Source organism: Coregonus clupeaformis, unplaced genomic scaffold, assembly GCF_020615455.1.
Source record: "Coregonus clupeaformis isolate EN_2021a unplaced genomic scaffold, ASM2061545v1 scaf0005, whole genome shotgun sequence".
NCBI lineage: Eukaryota > Metazoa > Chordata > Actinopteri > Salmoniformes > Salmonidae > Coregonus > Coregonus clupeaformis.
This window is the reverse complement of record NW_025533460.1, coordinates 1,950,772-1,972,322: the sequence shown is the minus strand read 5'-3', so window position 1 is coordinate 1,972,322 and position 21,551 is coordinate 1,950,772. Positions and strand designations below refer to the sequence as shown.

Here is a 21,551-nt window from a genome sequence, read left to right as displayed (position 1 = left end):
CATGTGCCCTCCCTTTGGGACACTATGAAGTGGCATTGGGGACACATTAATGCCTTTGTTGTTTGAACCCTTGAGATGAACGGTGGAGCCTCAAGTCTGTGTGGGAGGGAGCTGGGGGGCATTGCTTTTCAATTGAGAAAGGTGTGAAAGGAGAGGGGCTGAGAGAAAGAGAAAAAAGAGAGGGAGGCAGAGTTTGTTTTCATTTGTAAAATATGAAATATGAGGAGGAAAGACGCCGGGAAAGCCGATAGAGAAAATAGGAGCAAGAGAAAGTTTGTGACCAACCAGACTCCTAGAGCCCGCCCCCGGCTCTCTAGGTCCCTCCCTCCTTCACCCCCTCCTCCCCTCTCTTCCTCCCCCATCTCTGCTGAGAGAACAGGCCGTTGGTTCGCTCCACAGTGTCACTGGCTGTGTGTGAGAAGCCCAGAGAGCTGAGGAGAAGGGGGTGTTTAGATCAGTTACAGCAGCGAAAGAGAGGGGAGAGAGAGCCCGAGAGACTGACAACTGTGTGTGAGAGTGTGGGAAGCAGTCTGGAAAGAAAGCTGTTCCACTCCAAGACCAACACACACACACACAGAGAGAGAGAGAGGGAGAGAGGGAGAGAGGGAGAGAGGGAGAGAGGGAGAGAGGGAGAAGGCAGTCAAGGACTTTATCAGAGTGGAACCAAGCAGGGGTTGAAACAGACAAACAGCAACTGGACAAGGCTCACCCTGACTGGGGCTCGGAGTGACAGAAGTCCCCTCCGACAACAACCACAAGCCTGGAGAGCCAGTCCTGCTCTGAGCTGCTCTTGTTTTGTTCTGGGTGGAAATTCCTCTGAGACGTCACTGCTAGCTGAGCTCAGCTGAATAACCACAGCCGAGGAAGACTGTTGTGGTTGCTGGTCAAACTATTGTGTGTGTGGAGCTAGAGAGAGGAGCATGTTTGACTGTATGGAGGCTCTGGCCCCCCGGCCACTCTTCGACGTGTCCACTCAGGGGTCTTGCATGTTGGGCAAGGCCACCCCCTTCTTCCCTGGTCTGGACCCCTTTGCCTGGGCTGGGATGGCCAGTGTTCAGTGTAAGTGACGTGTTTGCTCTGTCTCCTCACTTGACTCATCAGACTGGAAAAGCTTGACTGTGTGTGTGTTGTGTTTGTGTGTGTTTGTGCAGGGCCAGGATTTTTACTCATTAGACTGGTGGTGTTATTGTAATCATCCGGAAAGAGCGACTATCTCAGTGTGTGTGTGTGTCCTTATCAGAGTGCTGGTATTGTTATCATAGAGCTCTCTCCACAGGAAGAGCCAGATTCCATCGGATTCTCTGTGCCCATTCTCACCCTCCAGTTTGTTTGTTTATGTGCTTAGTGTGTGTGACTGTGTATTTATTCATCATCATGTTTGTTTTCTTTCTGAATGACTTCAGATGAATGATTTAGCTTTCTCTCACAATATGGGCCCTCTGACCTTGTGAGGTGTTTAGAATCTAACAACCAAAGTCAAAATGAAAATGTATCCTTAAAAGGGATCACAAGAGGCCTATTGATGAAAGCCTATGACACATTTCAGTAGAGATCTGGGTAACTGATGCAATGCGAATAACTACTTAAAAACATAATTATCATTTAACTTTAAGGTTAATTTGAGGGAAAAACTGTTAATGAAATAGTAATAGATGCATGAGTAAGTAGGACAGTACAGCTTTACCCAGTAACAACTGAGGCCTTGGTGTACAACAGGACTCTCTCTCTCTTCCTGGAGGCTTTGCTCTTTGCTAACACACATAATGCCTGTTTGAGTGAGATAGAGTGAAAGAGAATGGGTGTGAGATGTAGCCTATCTACCCTGACCACTCTATTTCATATAATACTCTGGCTCTGGACACATGGAGTTTCTGGCATGCTCATTTGAATATGAAAGATGAGGGGGCCTTGCCATTGAGCTAAAATAACGTGTTCCAACCTAGACGCACAGTAACATAGTAAATGTAAATCCAGGACACTCCAATTAGTATGATATGTTACATTTCATATGGTATGTATTAATTTGTGGATATCAATCATCCATTCCGTATAATATGTTACAAATAAAAATGGGTATGATATTTTCTGAATTTCCATTTGTACAATATGTTACACATTTTTGAGGGGGTGCTGCAGCACCCTCCGCTCCCATACTTCCCATGGCTATGCCTCTGACATGCGGTAATGATAAAAAGTGGTGTAATAGCCTACAGTTGTCCTGACGTTTTAATTATTGTGATTGGCTCATGTTTTACCGGTACAGCGTACCACCACTATTTATTTTGCTGGGACGCCGTACCGGACCACACCGCCTTACTTTCACCCCTGGCCTCAAGTAACCTTTTGTCTTATGTAACCATACCATACCAAATGTAACATATCATACTAATTTGAGTGCCCCGGATTTACATTTACTATGTTACGTCTAGTCTATGAGACCAGGCTGCGTGAAAAGACAGGGAAAATGATTAGAGATTATCAATTTTATCCAGTTGGCCTACAAACTTTTATGCAAGGCTTTACTCCTTAGCGCCTTTTGTTTAGGTTTAATAAAGGCAAATTCAACTTCATGGCAGTAGGCTACACTGTGTGCTGGTTAGTTTCAGTTCTTCCAGGTGAAAGACCTATATATTTTAATTAATCGTGAAGACACTGGGGTTTCATGCGCTGTCAGCCCCACAGTGTTTCCCTTAAATGAAGACGGATGAGCTGTCAAGGCGAGCAAGGCCACAGCCGGTCTCAACTCGCTAAATACAATCGCCAACTTCTGAAGGGACAGAACAACAACATACTACATACTATACAATTAGCCTATACTTCAACATCGAAACTATGGGCATTCCTTTGGCAACACGTTAGGTCCTATAGTGTCCTTATTACAGTGTAATTACATTTATGTTTGCGCAAATGTGCAGAGTGGCCATCACAACACTTTTTAGTTGAAGAGAACAATATTTATTTTTCCACTAACAATTTGAGCTAATTAAGTTCTGAATATAAACTAATTGTCTCTTATCGTAGTCTACAACATTTGGTTGTCTTCACAAAATAGTATCTGTTGTTAGGGAGTTTGAGAGAGAAGGAGAACACAGGATATAGACTACAAAAATGTCCTTTGATAGGTGTCGAGTTTGGTGTGGATGGCCCTGGTGGTGGAAAGAGAAGAGAGAGAGAGCTAGAGCGTTGAGTGTTTTTCTTTAGACCGGTGTTCTGTTTCAATCCTCTGTTCCCAATAACTTTTGAAGAGGTGTAATTCCCCCACTATATTCACACCGGTTAGCCCTCATTGTTGCCCTTTCAGATGGATGAGCTGGCTATGACATCCTCACTTTGCCAAACATGGAAAGGTTGGACTAAAATCACGTTTAGGGAGTAGGATAGCATAGTAAGCAGTAAGCACTCATTCAAATGCTAAAATCAGTGGGTCTTGATGTTTGAGTTGATTGCCCTCGGATGGTGAACTATAATGTGTCATTGTTTGGCATTGACAAAAATGAGGTCAATGATAGATGAGAGGCTTGTTAACAACGAACGAGGCCATCACTTTTGCACAAAAACACAACCAAAGCTCATATTCAGCTCTATTACGCTGACACACAGCATTGTGTTTTATCGAATTTGATAACGTAAATATTCTGAAGGCTGTAGGTCTTTCTCATATGACACCAGCAGAGTAGAACATTTGGCCTAAAGGAGAGCACAAAGTATCAGCACTAGTATCAACACAGCCAACCTGTGTGTGGAGGATCCATCCAGGGGGTAGATTGGAATAGAGTCTCTGTCACAGTGTGGAACTTGATCATGTTACTTCTCTAAATTCTCATAATCTGGGATAGGCATTCAGGGGGCCCTGGGATGTGTGTGTGTCTGTGTGTGTGTGTGGCTAGCTTTCCTGTTTTCTGTTGTTTATATGTGGGAGTTCAAGACCTCTCTGCCTCCCTTTGTTTCAATGTCAGAGGTTATGGAGAGAGCACAGACAGGCCAAAGACAGGACCTATGTGTGTGTGTGTGTGTGTGTGTGTGTGTGTGTGTGTGTGTGTGTGTGTGTGTGTGTGTGTGTGTGTGTGTGTGTGTGTGTGTGTGTGTGTGTGTGTGTGTGTGTGTGTGTGTGTGTGTGTGTGTGTGTGTGCGTGTGTCCCTCTTTGCAAACTGGTGGGCTTTCTAATAAAGAAAGAGAAAGGGATCATTTTAAACACTACTGAATATAAAGTAGGCACAGTATTGTACAATGATGAAAGCAACACCAAAGAAGTGTAACTGGTGTGAAATGGCTAGCTAGCGGTGCGCGCTAGTAGGTGATGTCACTCGCTCTGAGTCCTTGAAGTAATTGTTTCCCTTGCTCTGCAAGAGCCGTGACTTTTTTGGAGCGATAGGTAACGATGCTTCGTGGGAGGCAGTTGTCAGTGTGTTCAGAGGTTCCCTGGTTCAAGCCCAGTTTGGGGTGAGGAGAGAGACAGAAGCAACACTTACACTGAAGCAACACTTTTACATACCATTATTTTGAGTGCTTATGAGTTTGCTGCTGTGTGTGTATCTGTCTCACTGAATCATGCATACAGCCGGGTCTTGTGTCTTGTCAGAATCCGTCGACATCATTTGTTTGCCTTTAATGAAGGCCTTTAATTATTCAATTATAATAACAAAAGGCTCAATTAAGAGATTAAACAGCCTGCGGTGATGTGGCAGTGAGAAGAGAGAGATGAAAGAGGAGTGAAGGCGGAGGCATGGGGGTTTGATCAGGGATTAAGATTTACCCCCTACAATTCCATCACTTCTTCTGTACTCAGGTGGTTTCATCCATTCAGCAGAGAATACACCAGCATGTCTTCTCTGTGAGTGATCGCCTGACTCTCTCTGATTCTCCCCTCTCTCCCCTTGATGTCTTATACAAAACCGCCTTGATGGTCATATAGCCACATTATTTGTGACTCGTTTCAGGAAACTAGCCGTATGTCGCGCGACACTACTTCACAGGAGAGCCATTTGAACGTAAACTTTATTTTTTTAAATAGAAATGCCTTCTGGAACATGTGAACTTTCATGTGCCTTAATAACAAACTTGCATGCCATCTGTAAATACGAATAAAATTGTTAAATTATGAGCCTAGTTGGTTTACCCATGGAAAAAGACAGGAACCTTCCCGCTAGCCATGATTGGCTGAGATAATAGATGGGCTGGACATGCCGAGAGATGTTCAGATTGGTCTGCCATGTAGCACGCTTCTGTCTATAACATGAGCTGGTCAGTATTTTGTATTTCTAAATCTGCTTTTTTTAAAGATATCAAAGTGTTGCTCTCCACTTTCTGGAGGACCGAGTTTTGAAATCAGTGGAAGGTCTGGTAGAATTAGAGTATGATAGCTAAGGAGATGGAGAAAATGCTGGCCTTTGATTGCAAATATGCAGAGGGAGTCGAAAAGAGAACACACAGAAGGCTGTATAAAACACCTGCCTCTGGATTACATCTACAAACTAAGGGCAACCATGGCATTCTTGACAGGGAGAAGCATCCATCCATGTATATGCGTAAAATAGTCTAGCTAGCTACATTTTCAGATATTACACGTTTCAAATTTTGTCCAAAAGTCGTTTTCATTTCAAGTTAAAGCGTACTGTTAGGTAGCTAGCTAACGTTAGCTGGCTGGCTCGCTAGCTAACGTTATGTGTATGATCTGTGTAGCAATATTATTCGTATCGCAGATCCATTTGCATTGTTAGTTATAGCCTAATGTCAGCTAGCTAACATTGAACCTGGTTGGTTAGCTACCTGCAGATTCATGCAGGGTAGTAATGTTATGAGTTGGGATCATGTTTCATTATTTAGCTAGCTAGCAACATGTCTAAACAAAGACTCCACTATGCAAGCAATCATTTCAATAGAATGTTCATGATGTCACTGCGACAACTGTCGATAAACGTAGCTGGTAAATTCGCTCTGGCTATCTACATTTTACATTTACATTTTAGTAATTTAGCAGACGCTCTTATCCAGAGCACTCTCGTCTGAATAACATAAAAACCTGTAGTATAAACCAGTCTTTAGTCTTGAAATCTTTGGTTGTTTAGTACATGGCCTCACATGTTAATCCTATTGGAGATGGGCAGGGCTAAGGTTTAAGAGGGTATGAATGATGCTGAATAGGTGTAGACAAAGAAGAGCTCTCCAGCAGGTTTACCAAAACATTCAAGGGCCATTTTCTTAAAAGTGAGGTTACAAGTTTATCAAATTTCAAAGCAGAATTACTTTCCCATTGTTCCTCAACTGTAATGCCTGATATACCATTTTCTAGCACTGTCTCTACTTTCATCCAATGTAAAAAACACAATTTCAAATTTTGCTACATAGGACCGAATCGAGTCGGTCGGTCACATGTCATAACTATGTTAGGAAGCTCAGGTGAAATAGGGTTACATTTTATAAACTATAAATGCAACATGGAACAATTTCAAAGATTTTATTGAGTTACAGTTTATACAGTGAGGGAAAAAAGTATTTGATCCCCTGCTGATTTTGTACGTTTGCCCACTGACAAAGAAATGATCAGTCTATAATTTTAATGGTAGGTTTATTTGAACAGTGAGAGACAGAATAACAACAAAAAAATCCAGAAAAACGCATGTCAAAAATGTTATAAATTGATTTGCATTTTAATGAGGGAAATAAGTATTTGACCCCCTCTCAATCAGAAAGATTTCTGGCTCCCAGGTGTCTTTTATACAGGTAACGAGCTGAGATTAGGAGCACACTCTTAAAGGGAGTGCTCCTAATCTCAGCTTGTTACCTCTATAAAAGACACCTGTCTACAGAGGCAATCAATCAATCAGATTCCAAACTCTCCACCATGGCCAAGACCAAAGAGCTCTCCAAGGATGTCAGGGACAAGATTGTAGACCTACACAAGGCTGGAATGGGCTACAAGACCATCGCCAAGCAGCTTGGTGAGAAGGTGACAACAGTTGGTGCGATTATTCGCAAATGGAAGAAACACAAAATAACTGTCAATCTCCCTCGGCCTGGGGCTCCATATAAGATCTCACCTCGTGGAGTTGTAATGATCATGAGAACGGTGAGGAATCAGCTCAGAACTACACGGGAGGATCTTGTCAATGATCTCAAGGCAGCTGGGACCATAGTCACCAAGAAAACAATTGGTAACACACTACGCCGTGTAGGACTGAAATCCTGCAGCGCCCGCAAGGTCCCCCTGCTCAAGAAAGTACATATACAGGGCCGTCTGAAGTTTGCCAATGAACATCTGAATGATTCAGAGGAGAACTGGGTGAAAGTGTTGTGGTCAGATGAGACCAAAATCGAGCTCTTTGGCATCAACTCAACTCGCCATGTTTGGAGGAGGAGGAATGCTGCCTATGACCCCAAGAACACCATCCCCACCGTCAAACATGGAGGTGGGAAACATTATGCTTTGGGGGTGTTTTTTCTGCTAAGGGGCAGGACAACTTCACCGCATCAAAGGGACGATGGACGGGGCCATGTACCGTCAAATCTTGGGTGAGAACCTCCTTCCCTCAGCCAGGGCATTGAAAATGGGTCATGGATGGGTATTCCAGCATGACAATGACCCAAAACACACGGCCAAGGCAACAAAGGAGTGGCTCAAGAAGAAGCACATTAAGGTCCTGGAGTGGCCTAGCCAGTCTCCAGACCTTAATCCCATAGAAAATCTGTGGAGGGAGCTGAAGGTTCGAATTGCCAAACGTCAGGATCGAAACCTTAATGACTTGGAGAAGATCTGCAAAGAAGAGTGGGACAAAATCCCTCCTGAGATGTGTGCAAACCTGGTGGCCAACTACAAGAAACGTCTGACCTCTGTGATTGCCAACAAGGGTTTTGCCCCTTGTACTAAGTAATGTTTTGCAGAGGGGTCAAATACTTATTTCCCTCATTAAAATGCAAATCAATTTATAACATTTTTGACATGCGTTTTTCTGGATTTTATTGTTGTTATTCTGTCTCTCACTGTTCAAATAAACCTACCATAAAAATTATAGACTGATCATGTCTTTGTCAGTGGGCAAACATACAAAATCAGCAGGGGATCAAATACTTTTTTTCCCTCACTGTATAAGGAAATCAGTCAATTGAAATAAATTAATTAGGCCCTAATTTGTGGATTTCACATGACTGGGAATAGAAATACGCATCTGTTGGTCACAGATACCTTAAGAAAAATGCAGGGTCAGTATCTGGTGTGACCACCATTTGCCTCATGCAGCGCGACACATCTCCTTCGCATAGAGTTGATCAGGCTGTTGATGGTGGCCTGTGGAATGTTGTCCCACTCCTCTTCAATGGCTGTGCAAAGTTGCTGGATTTTGGCTGGAATTGGAACACGCTGTCGTACATGTTGATCCAGAGCATCCCAAACATGCTCAATGGGTGAAATGTCTGGTGAGTATGCAGGCCATGGAAGAACTGGGACATTTTCAGCTTCCAGGAATTGTGTACAGATCCTTGCGACATTGGGCTGAGGATTTCGTCACTGTATCTCTGTGCATTCAAATTGCCATCGATAAAATGGGTTTGTTGTCTGTAGCTTATGCTTGCCCATACCATAGCCCATACCATAACCCCACTGCCACCATGGGGCACTCTGTTCACAACGTTGACATCAGCAAACTGCTCGCCCACACAACGGCATACACGTGGTCTGCGGTTGTGAGGCTGGTTGGACATAGTGCCAAATTCTCTAAAACGACATTGGAGGCGGCTTATGGTAGAGAAATTAACATTTAATGCTCTGACAACAGCTCTGGTGGACATTCCTGCAGTCAGCATGCCAACTGCACGCTCCCTAAAAACTTAAGACATCTGTGGCATTGTGTTGTGTGACAAAACATTTTAGAGTGGCCTATTATTGTCCCCGACCAAGGTGCACCAGTGTAATGATCATGCTGTTTAATCAGCTTCTTGATATGCCACACCTGTCAGGTGGATGGTGTCACGATCGTTACATGATGCGGACCAAGGCGCAGCGTGATAAGCGTACATTATTTTATTAAAGTACACCAAACGAACAAAACAACAAAACGATACTAGAAGTCCTAGGTAAACACAAACCTTTCCGGAACATGATCCCACAATAAACTGTGCCAAACAGGCTGCCTAAGTATGGTCCCCAATCAGAGACAACAAGCTACAGCTGCCTCTGATTGGGAACCACCCTGGCCAACATAGATATACACGAACTAGAACATAACATAGAAAACTATAACATAGAAAAATCCACACCCTGGCTCAACATATAAGAGTCCCCAGAGCCAGGGCGTGACAGTAACCCCCCCCAAAGGCGCGGACTGCGACCGCGCCACACAAACACAAGAGGGTAGGGGCCGGGTGGGCAATCCGCCTCGGAGGCGGATCCGGCTCCGGGCGTGACCACCACTCTCTCTCCACCCCCCCGTAGCGCCCCTGGTCTGGTCCCGCTGGCTGGAGCTGGACTGGACACCGGTGGAGCGGATTGCTCTGGCTCCGGTGTGGAGCAGCTGACCGGTGCCGGACCAGGCACCGGTGGAACAGGCACGGACCGTGCCGGACTGATGACGCGCACCACTGGCTTGGTGCTGGGAGCAGGAACGGGCCGGACCGGGCTGACGACGCGCACCACTGGCTTGGTGCTGGGAGCAGGTACGGGCCGGACCGGGCTGACGCACGCGCACCACTGGCTTGGTGCGGGGAGCAGGTACGGGCCGGACCGGGGCTGACGACGCCGCACCACTGGCTTGGTGCTGGGAGCAGGAACGGGCCGGACCGGGCTGACGACGCGCACCACTGGCTTGGTGCTGGGAGCAGGTACGGGCCGGACCGGGCTGACGACGCGCACCACTGGCTTGGTGCTGGGAGCAGGAACGGGCCGGACCGGGCTGACGACGCGCACCACTGGCTTGGTGCGGGGAGCAGGAACGGGCCGGACCGGGCTGACAACGCGCACCACTGGCTTGGTGCGGGGAGCAGGAACAGGCCGGACCGGGCTGGTGACGCGCACCACAGGCTTAGTGCGGGGAGCAGGAACGGGCCTGACCGTACTGGGAACAAACACCACTGGCCTTGTGCGGGAATCAGGAACGGGCCGGACCGGACTGGTGACACACACCACTTGCTTGGTGCGAGGAGTGGGACTGGGTTTCCTCATAAACCTCCGCTCCCTCTGCTGCCTAACCAGTTCCTCTCGCCGTAAAGCATGGAGGAGGAGGTGTGATGGTGTGGGGGTGCTTTGCTGATGACACTGTCTGTGATTTATTTAGAATTCAAGGCACACATAACCAGCATGGCTACCACAGCATTCTGCAGCGATACGCCATCCCATCTGGTTTGGGCTTAGTGGGACTATCATTTGTTTTTCAACAGGACAATGACCCAACACACCTCTAGGCTGTGTAGGGACTATTTGACCAAGAAGGAGAATGATGGAGTGCTGCATCTGATGACCTACCTGGCCTCCCCCGACCTCAACCAAATTGAGATGGTTTGGGATGAGTCGGACCGCAGAGTGAAGGAAAAGCAACCAACAAGTGCTCAGCAGATGTGGGAACTCCTTCAAGACTGTTGGTAAAGCATTCCAGGTGAAGCTGGTTGAGAGAATGCCAAGAGTGTGCAAAGCTGTCATCAAGGCAAAGGGTGTCTATTTGAAAAATCTAAAATCTAAAATATATTTTGATTTGTTTAACATTTCTACAATGTAGGAAATAGTACAAATAAAGAAAAACCCTTGAATGAATAGGTGTTCTAACACTTTTGACCAGTAGTGTATATGTTTTAGTTTCCATAATACGTTTCCTGTATGCACAAAGGCAGCAGTTCGTAAAGTAATAGAATACTCAAACATACTAGGGCCAGTTTGATTGAATCTGTCTAAGACAAGGATAGGGAGACAGAGTGAAATACTATTTGTGAGGTAGATGGTAGCTGATTGGGTTTAGAGGGAGAATGAGAGAGAATACATCCCAAAGTGTGTGTGTGTTTGTGTATGTGTGTGTGCTTTCGTGTGTCTGTCCCAGCGCTTAGACGGCCTTCCCTCTGTGTGCCTGCACAGATTTCACAGGCCCCTGATGGAATTCGGTAATGGCATTTTATATGGGCTGTCTGTCCATGGTGCATCCACTCCTATGGGTCCTACATAGTGTCCTGGGATGTCTCTGGGCTGGCCTTCCCATAGTGCCACTGGGCCAGGGCCAGTGGAGAAGGACTCCATGTTACGCCCCATCACTCACCATGAACTTGAGTATGTCTATGTGTAGTAGTAGTAGTGTAGCCTAGTAGTAGCGTGGTAGTGTATGTTTGAGTTGCTCTCGAGTTATTAGCTGGATCATATTCTGATGTTCTATACCAGCCGACCACACAAAATGGATTGATTTTGAGTGACTGATACGTTGATTTACTGATTTAGCATTTCACTCTTAAAATGCAAACACATAGTTGCCATGGATGCAAGTGAGCTGAAATGCCTTGTGGGATTTGTAGCTCGAACCTCGCTCAGTCAGATGAGTACTTTAGTAATTGCGATGACTGAACCACTTTGACAGTAATGACAAATTGTTTGCGAATTTCAGTGTAACTCAAACAATCTTCAAAGTAATGGGATTAGCTTGGGAAAGTTATTGAGAACCAGTTAGCATGAGGCAGCAGCCAGCCAGGCAGCGCTGCGTCACCCGTTGAAGTGAATAGTCTGTTCCACCCAGTCTTGTTCCAGCTTGTCTCACACTCTTTAATTCCCCTCTTTGATAAGTCTTTCCCATCCATGGCCACAACACATTGACTTCAATGGTTGAATGTTTGGAAACAATGGGAACATTTGGGAATTTGGTAGACTGTGTGTGTAGGTCTCTGTGTGTGTGTCTTAGTGTTGTCAAGGTGGGTTTAGGAAGGCATGGCTGTTTGAAGTATAGTGTTGGTCGTCTGACAGGAAAGTGTTGTGCGGATAGTAGGTCTAGTTGGTGAGTAGGGGAGATGAGGGGTGGCCAAATGTTGACTCTGTTTCATCCAAAAAAGGTGCAAAATAAAAAGATAGCTTTATGAGGTGTTGTAAAGAAGAAAGGCTGCCTTGCATGTAGGCCGGTGAATGAGAGGGGCAATCCCTCACACATCACTCTTCCTATCGGGAGATTTCACATGCTGGATAAGAGGTAGCCTATCGAAAACCGTCATCATGTAACCATGAGGCCAAGAGGATATTAACCACAGGTAATTACTATTACCCCCCCACCACCCTCCACACAGAGAAGCCCTGCCTTCCTGTCTCTGTTAGGAGAAAAACATATGGGAGTAAATATTACATTAAAAAAACTGCATCAGATTCTGCACAGTTGTATTTATAGAGTTAGCATTTACAATAGTAAAACATTAAGGTTTTCTGAGTGCGATGATTGCACAAACTCCGCTGTAGGTGAACTTGCTGCGTTATGCTCCACATTATCTGTCAGTGTGTGTGTGTGTGTGTGTGTGTGTGTGTGTGTGTGTGTATGTATGTGTGTGTGTGTGTGTGTGTGTGTGTGTTTGCTGTATAGTCCACGGCTGTGTGTCGTTCTAGTAAGGGTGTGATAATTCCTCCCAGATTGTGTGTGCGCATGCACTGGTGTGCGCTCATGTGTTTGTGTGTGACCCCCTCTTGCCTGTGCGTTTGGTGTTGCTGTTTTTATGGAGCCATCTCCTGGACAGTAGCCTGGTTTTATCACAGCCTTTCCTTTCAAAGAGGCTCCCAATGACAGGAAGGACTCCTCCTCCCAACAGGGCAGGAAGGCTGGAGGGGTGAGAGAGGTACAGAGGGGGAGGGATATGGGACAGGCCAGGCAGGGGAAGGGAGGTGAGGGAGGAGGGGGGAGGAGGGGTGTTGCAGGTATTAAACTGAAGACAGCTGATGAAAGGAAGTGCCACTGTTCCACATTTGACTGAAATCTCATCCCCCCCCCCCCGCATGCACATGCACGCACGCACACAGCACACACACATACACAGTCAGCATATCCTCTCCTGGGGTTCAGGCCTATCTTTTTCCTATAGATTATCTGTACAAATAGGCCTATAACCATCCATTAACCTCTACGGGATCGGTGTCCCATATACGGGACGGTTGAGCTAACGTGCGCTAATGTGATTAGCATGACTGTTGTAAGTAACAGCAAACTTTCCAGGACATAGACATGTCTTATATGGGCAGAAAGCTTACATTATTGTTAATCTAACTGCACTGTCCAATTTACAGTAGCTATTACAGTGAATAAATACCATGCTATTATTTGAGGAGAGTGCACAACAACTGTCACGCCCTGACTCAGGGGACGCTTATATGTTGAGTCAGGGTGTGCATATTCCTTGTTGTGCTTGTTCTATGTATGAGGATCTAGTATGTCTAGTTCTATGTTGGCCGGTGTGGTTCCCAATCAGAGGCAGCTGTCGCTCGTTGTCTCTGATTGGGGACCATACTTAAGCAGCCTATTGGCACTGTCTAGTTGTGGGATCTTGTTCCTTGTAAGGTATGTTGTGTGTTCTACCTTGGACTTCACGTTTCGTTTTGGTTTGTTATTTTGTCGTGGGTTTATAAATCAACATGTACGTATATCACGCTGCACCTTGGTCTGACCCGTCATTCAACGAACATGACAGAAGATCCCACCAAACGAGGACCAAGCAGCGTGCCCAGGAGGAGCGAATAGCCATGTCACAGGTGGCCGATTTGTGGTCATGGGAAGATATATTTGCGGGGAAAGGACCATGGGCTAAGGTAGATGCCCAGGCAGGAGAGGAGCAACGGCAACACGGAGGAGGCCGGTCGAGGAGGAAGCCCGAGAAGCAGCCCCAATAACATTTTTGGGGGGGGGCACACAGGGGTGGTTGGCGGAGCCTAGGGTTAGAGCAGAGCCAACTCCCCGTACTCACGCGAAGAGGCGTATGACTGGGCAAGCTCCGTGTTATGCGGAGCTACGTACTGTGTCGCCAGTGCGCCGGCACAGTCCTGTACGTCCTGTGCTTGCACCACGCACGTGCTGTGCGAAGATGGGCATCCAGCCAGGACGGGGTGTGCCGGCTCAACGCTCCTGGTCTCCAGTATGCCTCCTCGGTCCCGCATATCCTGCGCCAGTTCTACGAACTGTATCGCCAGTGCGCGTGCACAGCCCAATGCGTCCTGTGCCAGCGCCCCGCACGTGTAGTGCGAAAGTGGGCAGCCAGCCAGGACTGGTTGTGCCAGCTCTCCGCTCCAGACCTCCAGTCCGCCTTCACAGTCCGGTCCGGCCCGTTCCTACTCCTCGCACCAAGCCAGTGGTGCGCGTCGCGAGTCCGGCCCGGCCTGTTCCGGCTCCTCGCACCAAGCCAGTGGTGCGCGTCGCCAGCCCGGCCCGGCCTGTTCCTGCTCCTCGCACCAAGCCAGTGATGCGCGTCGCCAGTCCGGCCCGGCCTGTTCCTGCTCCTCGCACCAAGCCAGTGGTGCGCGTCGCCAGCCCGGCCCGGCCTGTTCCTGCTCCTCGCACCAAGCCAGTGGTGCGCGTCGCCAGCCCGGCCCGGCCTGTTCCTGCTCCTCGCACCAAGCCAGTGGTGCGCGTCGCCAGTCCGGCCCCGCCTGTTCCTGCTCCTCGCACCAAGCCAGTGGTGCGCGTCGCCAGTCCGGCCCGGCCCGTACCTGCTCCTCGCACCAAGCCAGTGGTGCGTGTCGCCAGTCCGGCCCGGCCCGTTCCTGCTCCTCGCAGCAAGCCAGTGGTGCGCGTCGCCAGTCTGGCCCGGCCCGTTCCTGCTCCTCGCACCAAGCCAGTGGTGCGCGTCACCAGTCCGGCCCTGCCTGCTCCTCGCACCAAGCCAGTGGTGCACGTCGCCAGTCCGGCCCGTTCCTGCTCCTCGCACCAAGCCAGTGGTGCGCGTCGCCAGTCCGGCCCGGCCCGTTCCTGCTCCTCGCACCAAGCCAGTGGTGCGCGTCGCCAGTCCGGCCCGGCCCGTTCCTGCTCCTCGCACCAAGCCAGTGGTGCGCGTCGCCAGTCCAGCCCGTTCCTGCCCCTCGCACCAAGCCAGTGGTGCGTGTTCCTAGTCCGGCCCGGCCCGTGCCTGCTCCTCGCTCCAATCCGGAGCCAGAGCAGTCCGCTCCACCGTTGCCTGATCCAGCTCCGGTCAGCGGCTCCACTCCGGAGCCAAAGCAGTCCGCTCCACCGGTGCCTAGTCCGGCTCCGGTCAGTGGCTCCAGTCTAGACCATGACGTCAGCCCCTCTCCAGGTTCGGGGTCTCCCACAACAGGGTCCAGACAGGGCCTGGCGTATCGTGGGAGGAAGGAGAGGGGAAGCAACGTGCCGAGGTCTAGACCAGACCAGGGGCGCAACAGGGAGGCGGAGAATGAGAGGTCGTCACACCCCGAGCCGGATCCGCCTCCGAGGCGGAATGCCCACCCGGCCCCTACCCTGTTATGTTTATGTTGTGCGGTCGGAGTCCGCACCTTTGGGGTACTGTCACGCCCTGACTCAGGGACGCTTATATGTTGAGTCAGGGTGTGTATATTCCTTGTTGTGCTTGTTCTATGTATGAGGATCTAGTATGTCTAGTTCTATGTTGGCCGGTGTGGTTCCCAATCAGAGGCAGCTGTCGCTCGTTGTCTCTGATTGGGGACCATACTTAAGCAGCCTATTGGCACTGTCTAGTTGTGGGATCTTGTTCCTTGTAAGGTATGTTGTGTGTTCTACCTTGGACTTCACGTTTCGTTTTGTTATTTTGTTGTAGGTTTATAAGTTAATAAACATGTACATATATCACGCTGTGCCTTGGTCTGACCCGTCATTCAACGAACGTGACAACAACAAAAAACTTATCACGGCAACTGGTTTGATACATTCACCTCTGAAGGTAAATAATGGACTTACATTCAGTAATCTTGCTCTGATTTGACATCCTAAGGGTCCCAGAGATAAAATGTAGTGTAGTTTTGTTTGATAAAATCAATTTTTATATTCAAATGTAGGAACTGGGTTCTACAGTTTGAACCCCTGCTGTCTCTGGCTGCACACCCACCCTGCCCGGCCATCTAGATGTGTGAAAGTTAGTGTATAAGCTAATGATCCATCATGTATGACATTCCTGGGAGTGTGTAAACTTACATTTTTTATTACCATATTTTTGTATGTTCTCTATAGTTATGTACTTGAAAATGTATCAGTTGTCCAATTCGGCACATTTGGGCAGACTTGATACAAAATAGTCCAGAGGTTAAATCATTTCATACATTCATACTGCCCACAGCATGCTTAGTTCAAAGAGTGAGTGGTAATGGTAGAGGATATGGGTTTGAAGACACACATGGGATTATTTTTCCTGTTTGTTGGTATGTACCGGATGGGATGACTGTTAATGTAGTCTCCATTTTCTCCCTCAGATCAGGCTTTAGGTGGTGTGTGTGTTGTTCTCCTGTTTCATACTGAAAGTCACACTGAAAACCGCTACACACATTTCAACATGTTCATACGTTGAAGCCAGCCCACACTCACACACATTCACAAACACACACACATTCCACAGCACACTCCAGAACATTTTGTGAGGCGAGAAGTTATGTAAAAGGTAAATTTGCTAACCAAATTAGTCTTTGGAGACCTGACAGCACCATAGATTGGAGCATGGCCAAGTTAAAACTGAGCGCTTACAGTCTTGTACTGAGATTAAATAATGTTGCCACAACAGAAATGTCTAGAAAATGCCATTGCATATTGATAATTAGAACTACATAACGTCATGGGACCTGACCAGGGGAAACTACTATTATGTATTTACCAGGTATAACTAGGACATGGAGTTTTTCCTGGTCAGATCACTGGGTCAGGAAAAACTACTGCCCCTAGAACTATTTTGTTGATCATCCAAAATGTGCCTCTTGTAAGGATTATTAGAGAAAAATACAAGGGAAGGCAAACGTAGACAAAATCACAAGGCCACTTTAAGAAATATAGACTTGTGTAGATACTCCATAGTAACATCCATCGGAGAGGGTCTGTCAGCCCCCTATTCTGGCTGAAGCCCAACCCTGAGACGTCTGAGCTGCTCCTCAGGCGATGTGTCACACTGTCGCCCACACAACCACGCTGAAGACAGCGAATGAATGGAGCCCTTCATCATGGCATACATTCAACACGCTGTGTGTGTGTGTGTGTGTGTGTGTGTGTGTGCCCACAAGAATAGTAAACAAAATGTTTTTGGACCAACTGGGGACATTTTGCCAGTACCCACAAGGAAAAAGCGTTAGGGTCAGGATTATAATTATATTAGGGTTAGAATTAGGGTTAGGGTTTAAAGGTTAGGGTTAGGGCTAGGGCTAGGAGTTAGGGCTGGGGTTAAGGTTAGGGTAAGGGTTAGGGGTTAAGGAAAATATTACTTTGAATGGGACTAAATGTGTCACCTCCCCACAAGGTTAGTGAAACAAGCAGTGGTGTAAAAAGTACTCAAATGTCATACTTGAGTAAAAGCAAAGATACCTTAATAGAAAATGACTCAAGTAAAAGTGAAAGTCACACAGTAAAATACTACTTGAGTAAAAGTCTAAAAGTATTTAGTTTTAAATATACTTAAGTATCAAAAGTAAATGGAAAAGTATAAATAATTTAAACTTCCTTATATTAAGCAAACCAGATGGCACAATTTTATTGTTTTCTTTTTATTGACGGATAACCAGGGGCACACTCCAACACTCAGACATAAGTTAAAAACGAAGCATTTGTGTTTAGTGAGTCCGCCATATCAGAGGCAGTAGGGATGACCAGGGATGATCTCTTGATAAGTGTGTGAATTAGACCATTTTCCTGTCAAAATGTAACGAGTACTTTTGGGTGTTAGGGAAAATGTATGGAGTAAAAAGTACATTATTTTCTTTAGGAATGTAGTGAAGTAAAAGTAAAAGTTGCCAAAAATATAAATAGTAAAGTAAAGTACAGATACCCCAAAAAACTACTTAAGTAGTACTTTCAAGTATTTTTACTTAAGTACTTTACACCACAGGAAACAAGACTGTGTATGTGTGTGTGTGTGTGTGTGTGCGTGTGCGTGTGCTTGCGCGCGCATGCTGGATATTTCTCACCTCTAAGATCCATGTGACATACAGTAACCTCCGTAAATTGGTTAGCATGTCTTGGGGGTATGATATTTGTGTGTCTGTAACTTTCTCATTCATCATTATTCACGATTCATTTAGGATTATCCATAATCATGGTAGCATCCACATTAATGTGGAAGTGTTTAGAAACATATTATATTCTTATATACAATAAAAGTGACTCCAAAATGACACAATACATAATTTACCATTATTTTCTATTGGGCACAAAATAATCTGAAACATAACCAAAACAAACAGCAAATGCATCCAACAAATGTGTAGAGTAGTCATTGAATGCTATGAATATGAGACCAAATACTTTTAACTACTTTAATGCACATACAGTTGAAGTCGGAAGTTTACATACACCTTAGCCAAATACATTTAAACTCAGTTTTTCACAATTCCTGACATTTAATTCCCTGTCTTAGGTCAGTTAGGATCACCACTTTATTTTAAGTATGTGAAATGTCAGAATAATAGTAGAGAGAATGATTTATTTCAGCTTTTTATTTCTTTCATCACATTCCCAGTGGGTCAGAAGATTACATACACTCAATTAGTATTTGGTAGCATTGCCTTTAAATTGTTTAACTTGGGTCAAACGTTTCGGGTAGCCTTCCACAAGCTTCCCACAATAAGTTGGGTGAATATTGGCCCATTCCTCCTGACAGAGCTGGTGTAACTGAGTCAGGTTTGTAGGCCTCCTTGCTCGCACACGCTTTTTCAGTTCTGCCCACAAATGTTCTATAGGATTGAGGTCAGGGCTTTGTGATGGCCACTCCAATATCTTGACTTTGTTGTCCTTAAGCCCTTTTGCCACAACTTTGGAAGTATGCTTGGGGTCATTGTCCATTTGGAAGACCCATTTGCGACCAAGTTTTAACTTCCTGACTGATGTCTTGAGATGTTGCTTCAATATATCCACATAATTTTCCTTCCTCATGATGGCATCTATTTTGTGAAGTGTACCAGTCCCTCCTGCAGCAAAGCACCCCCACAGCATGATGCTGCCACCCCGTGTTTCACGGTTGGGATGGTGTTCTTCGGCTTGCAAGCGACCCCCTTTTTCCTCCAAACATAACGATGGTAATTTTGGCCAAACAGTTCTATTTTTGTTTCATCAGACCAGAGGACATTTCTCCAAAAAGTACGATCTTTGTCCTCATGTGCAGTTGCAAACCGTAGTCTGGCTTTTTTATGGCGGTTTTGGAGCAGTGGCTTCTTCCTTGCTGAGTGGCCTTTCAGGTTATTTCGATATAGGACTTGTTTTACTGTGGATATAGATACTTTTGTACCTGTTTCCTCCAGCATCTTCACAAGGTCCTTTGCTGTTGTTCTGGGATTGATTTGCACTTTTCGCACCAAAGTACGTTCATCTCTAGGAGACAGAACGCGTCTCCTTCCTGAGCGGTATGACAGCTGCGTGGTCCCATGGTGTTTATACTTGCGTACTATTGTTTGTACAGATGAACGTGGTACCTTCAGGCATTTGGAAATAGCTCCCAAGGATGAACCAGACTTGTGGAGGTCTACAATTTTTTTTTCAAATTATGTCAATTAGCCTATCAGAAGCTTCTAAAGCCATCACATCATTTTCTGGAATTTTCCAAGCTGTTTAAAGGCACAGTCAACTTAGTGCATGTAAACATCTGACCCACTGGAATTGTGATACAGTGAATTATAAGTGAAATAATCTGTCTGTAAACAATTGTTGGAAAAATTGCTTGTGTCATGCACAAAGTAGATGTCCTAACTGACTTGCCAAAACTATAGTTTGTTAACAAGAAATTTGTGGAGTGGTTGAAAAAACGAGTTTTAATGACTCCAACCTAAGTTGACTCCAACCCAACTTCCGACTTCAACTGTAAGTGAATTTACCCCAATACTTTTGATGTCCTAAAATGGGTGGACTATGTACAAAAAGTGCTGTAATTTGTAAACGGTTCACCCGATATGGATGAGAATACCCTCAAATTAAAGCTGATAGTCTGCACTTTAACCTTATAGTCATTGTTTGAGTTCAAATAATGTATTTTTAGTGTAGAGCCAAAATAAGAAAATTGCTTCACTGTCCCAATAATTATGGAGGGCACTGTATATGACATATGGATGAAAAGTTAGCGTAAGGTATTGACTAAAGCTTCTTCACGGGTCGGCTGTTGTAGCAACCAAACTGTACTAACTCAGGCTATAGTCTACATTGACAACAAAAAAAGTATTGTGTAACTGACAAGCCTGTATCTACAGTACATTGAGGTTAATTCAGAAATCTAATAAGTCAAGAAAACGCTTTTGACACCTTGTAGAGTCCATGCCCCAGCAAATTGAGTCAAAAACGGGGGACGACACCTTCAGAAGGGGGGACCTTCAGACGACTAGTTTGAGGCCTGTGGGCATCCTAGAGCAAACCAACAACATGTACGTGTTCGTGAGAGTCTCCCCTTTCCACAGAGTGGTGTCAAGTGTGTAGTCCAAACGGTTTCGGACGCTACAGACAGAAGTTGGCAGATCGGCTGTACTGACTTCAGACAAGTCCCAATTCGCTTGTGGGGGTCAAAGAGTAAACACCATCGTGTATGTGAGAATCTCATCGTTCCATAGAGGGGTCCTAATTTGTTTGGGCAAACCGTTTGGACACCAGACGATTTTGTGAGAAGACCAATTTTTGGGATGTCTTATGGTCTGACAAACACCACTCTAGTTCTGTCACCACCTTTCACCACAGATGCAGAAGTGCGACATTGGTGGATGCGGTGGATTGAGACGCACCCAATGCAGATATATCTAACTTAAACTGACAGATTTGTATGGGGATTTTTTATTATATGCTTTCTTGAGTTCTTAGATTAATTGTGACTATTTTGAGGAAGTGCAAAAAACTGGCTACAGAGTCTCAAGATGGGCAAACAGTACTATTGCCGCTTTTTTCTCATTTTTCAAGCAAAGGTATTTTAAGGGAGAATGCCAGCACACTCTTTCGGTTTGCCAAGCCAAACCGAAACATGCTGAAGGCTTAAGACAGACCTACAGTATGCTGCATGGTGGAAAGACAGAGAAAGAGGGGGATAGATAGGTGAGAGTGTGAAGCCCAACTGAAGGTAGAAAGTGGTGCATATGAGTGACGGGGGGGGGATTATGAAGACAAGGGGCCTTGTAGTGGGTTCACCTAACCCCCTCCCTCCCTCCTCTGCACACAGAAGCCATGGCGAGACAGAGGGGATTAGGGGTAAAATGATATATGCCATTTAGCAGACGCTTTTGAATGGTGATGGTTTTGCTGTACCTGCCCTCCACACCACCACCCTTCATCAGAGCCCAGGCTGACACACGGCACTCAGGACAAGGATTGTTATGCTAATTGAGTCCCAGGCTGATAAGGAAGGCCTCAGGTTTCACAGGAGCTTTTGTTTTCTAAACAGTGACGTGTCACGCTGAGGAGACATACTGGAGGAGAGCAGAGCGAGAGAATAAAGCCCTTTG

The 21,551-nt window shown here is 46.1% G+C and overlaps 1 protein-coding gene across 2 annotated transcripts in view; it reads left to right on the top strand.

The window, feature by feature from the left end:
* The window catches only part of LOC121577550 (retinoic acid receptor gamma-A-like), a 102,949-nt gene that overhangs the window by 58,036 nt on the left and 23,362 nt on the right, over positions 1-21,551 (top strand). The window contains exon 1 of one of the 2 annotated variants that reach the window (XM_041891254.1): positions 409-1,059. The exons of the other annotated variant lie outside the window; for it this stretch is intronic. Within the exon in view, the coding sequence (XP_041747188.1) occupies positions 921-1,059 (139 nt within the window). The 5' untranslated portion in view covers positions 409-920. Of the gene's footprint in view, positions 1-408; positions 1,060-21,551 lie in introns of those variants that run through there. 2 annotated transcript variants of the gene reach the window in all.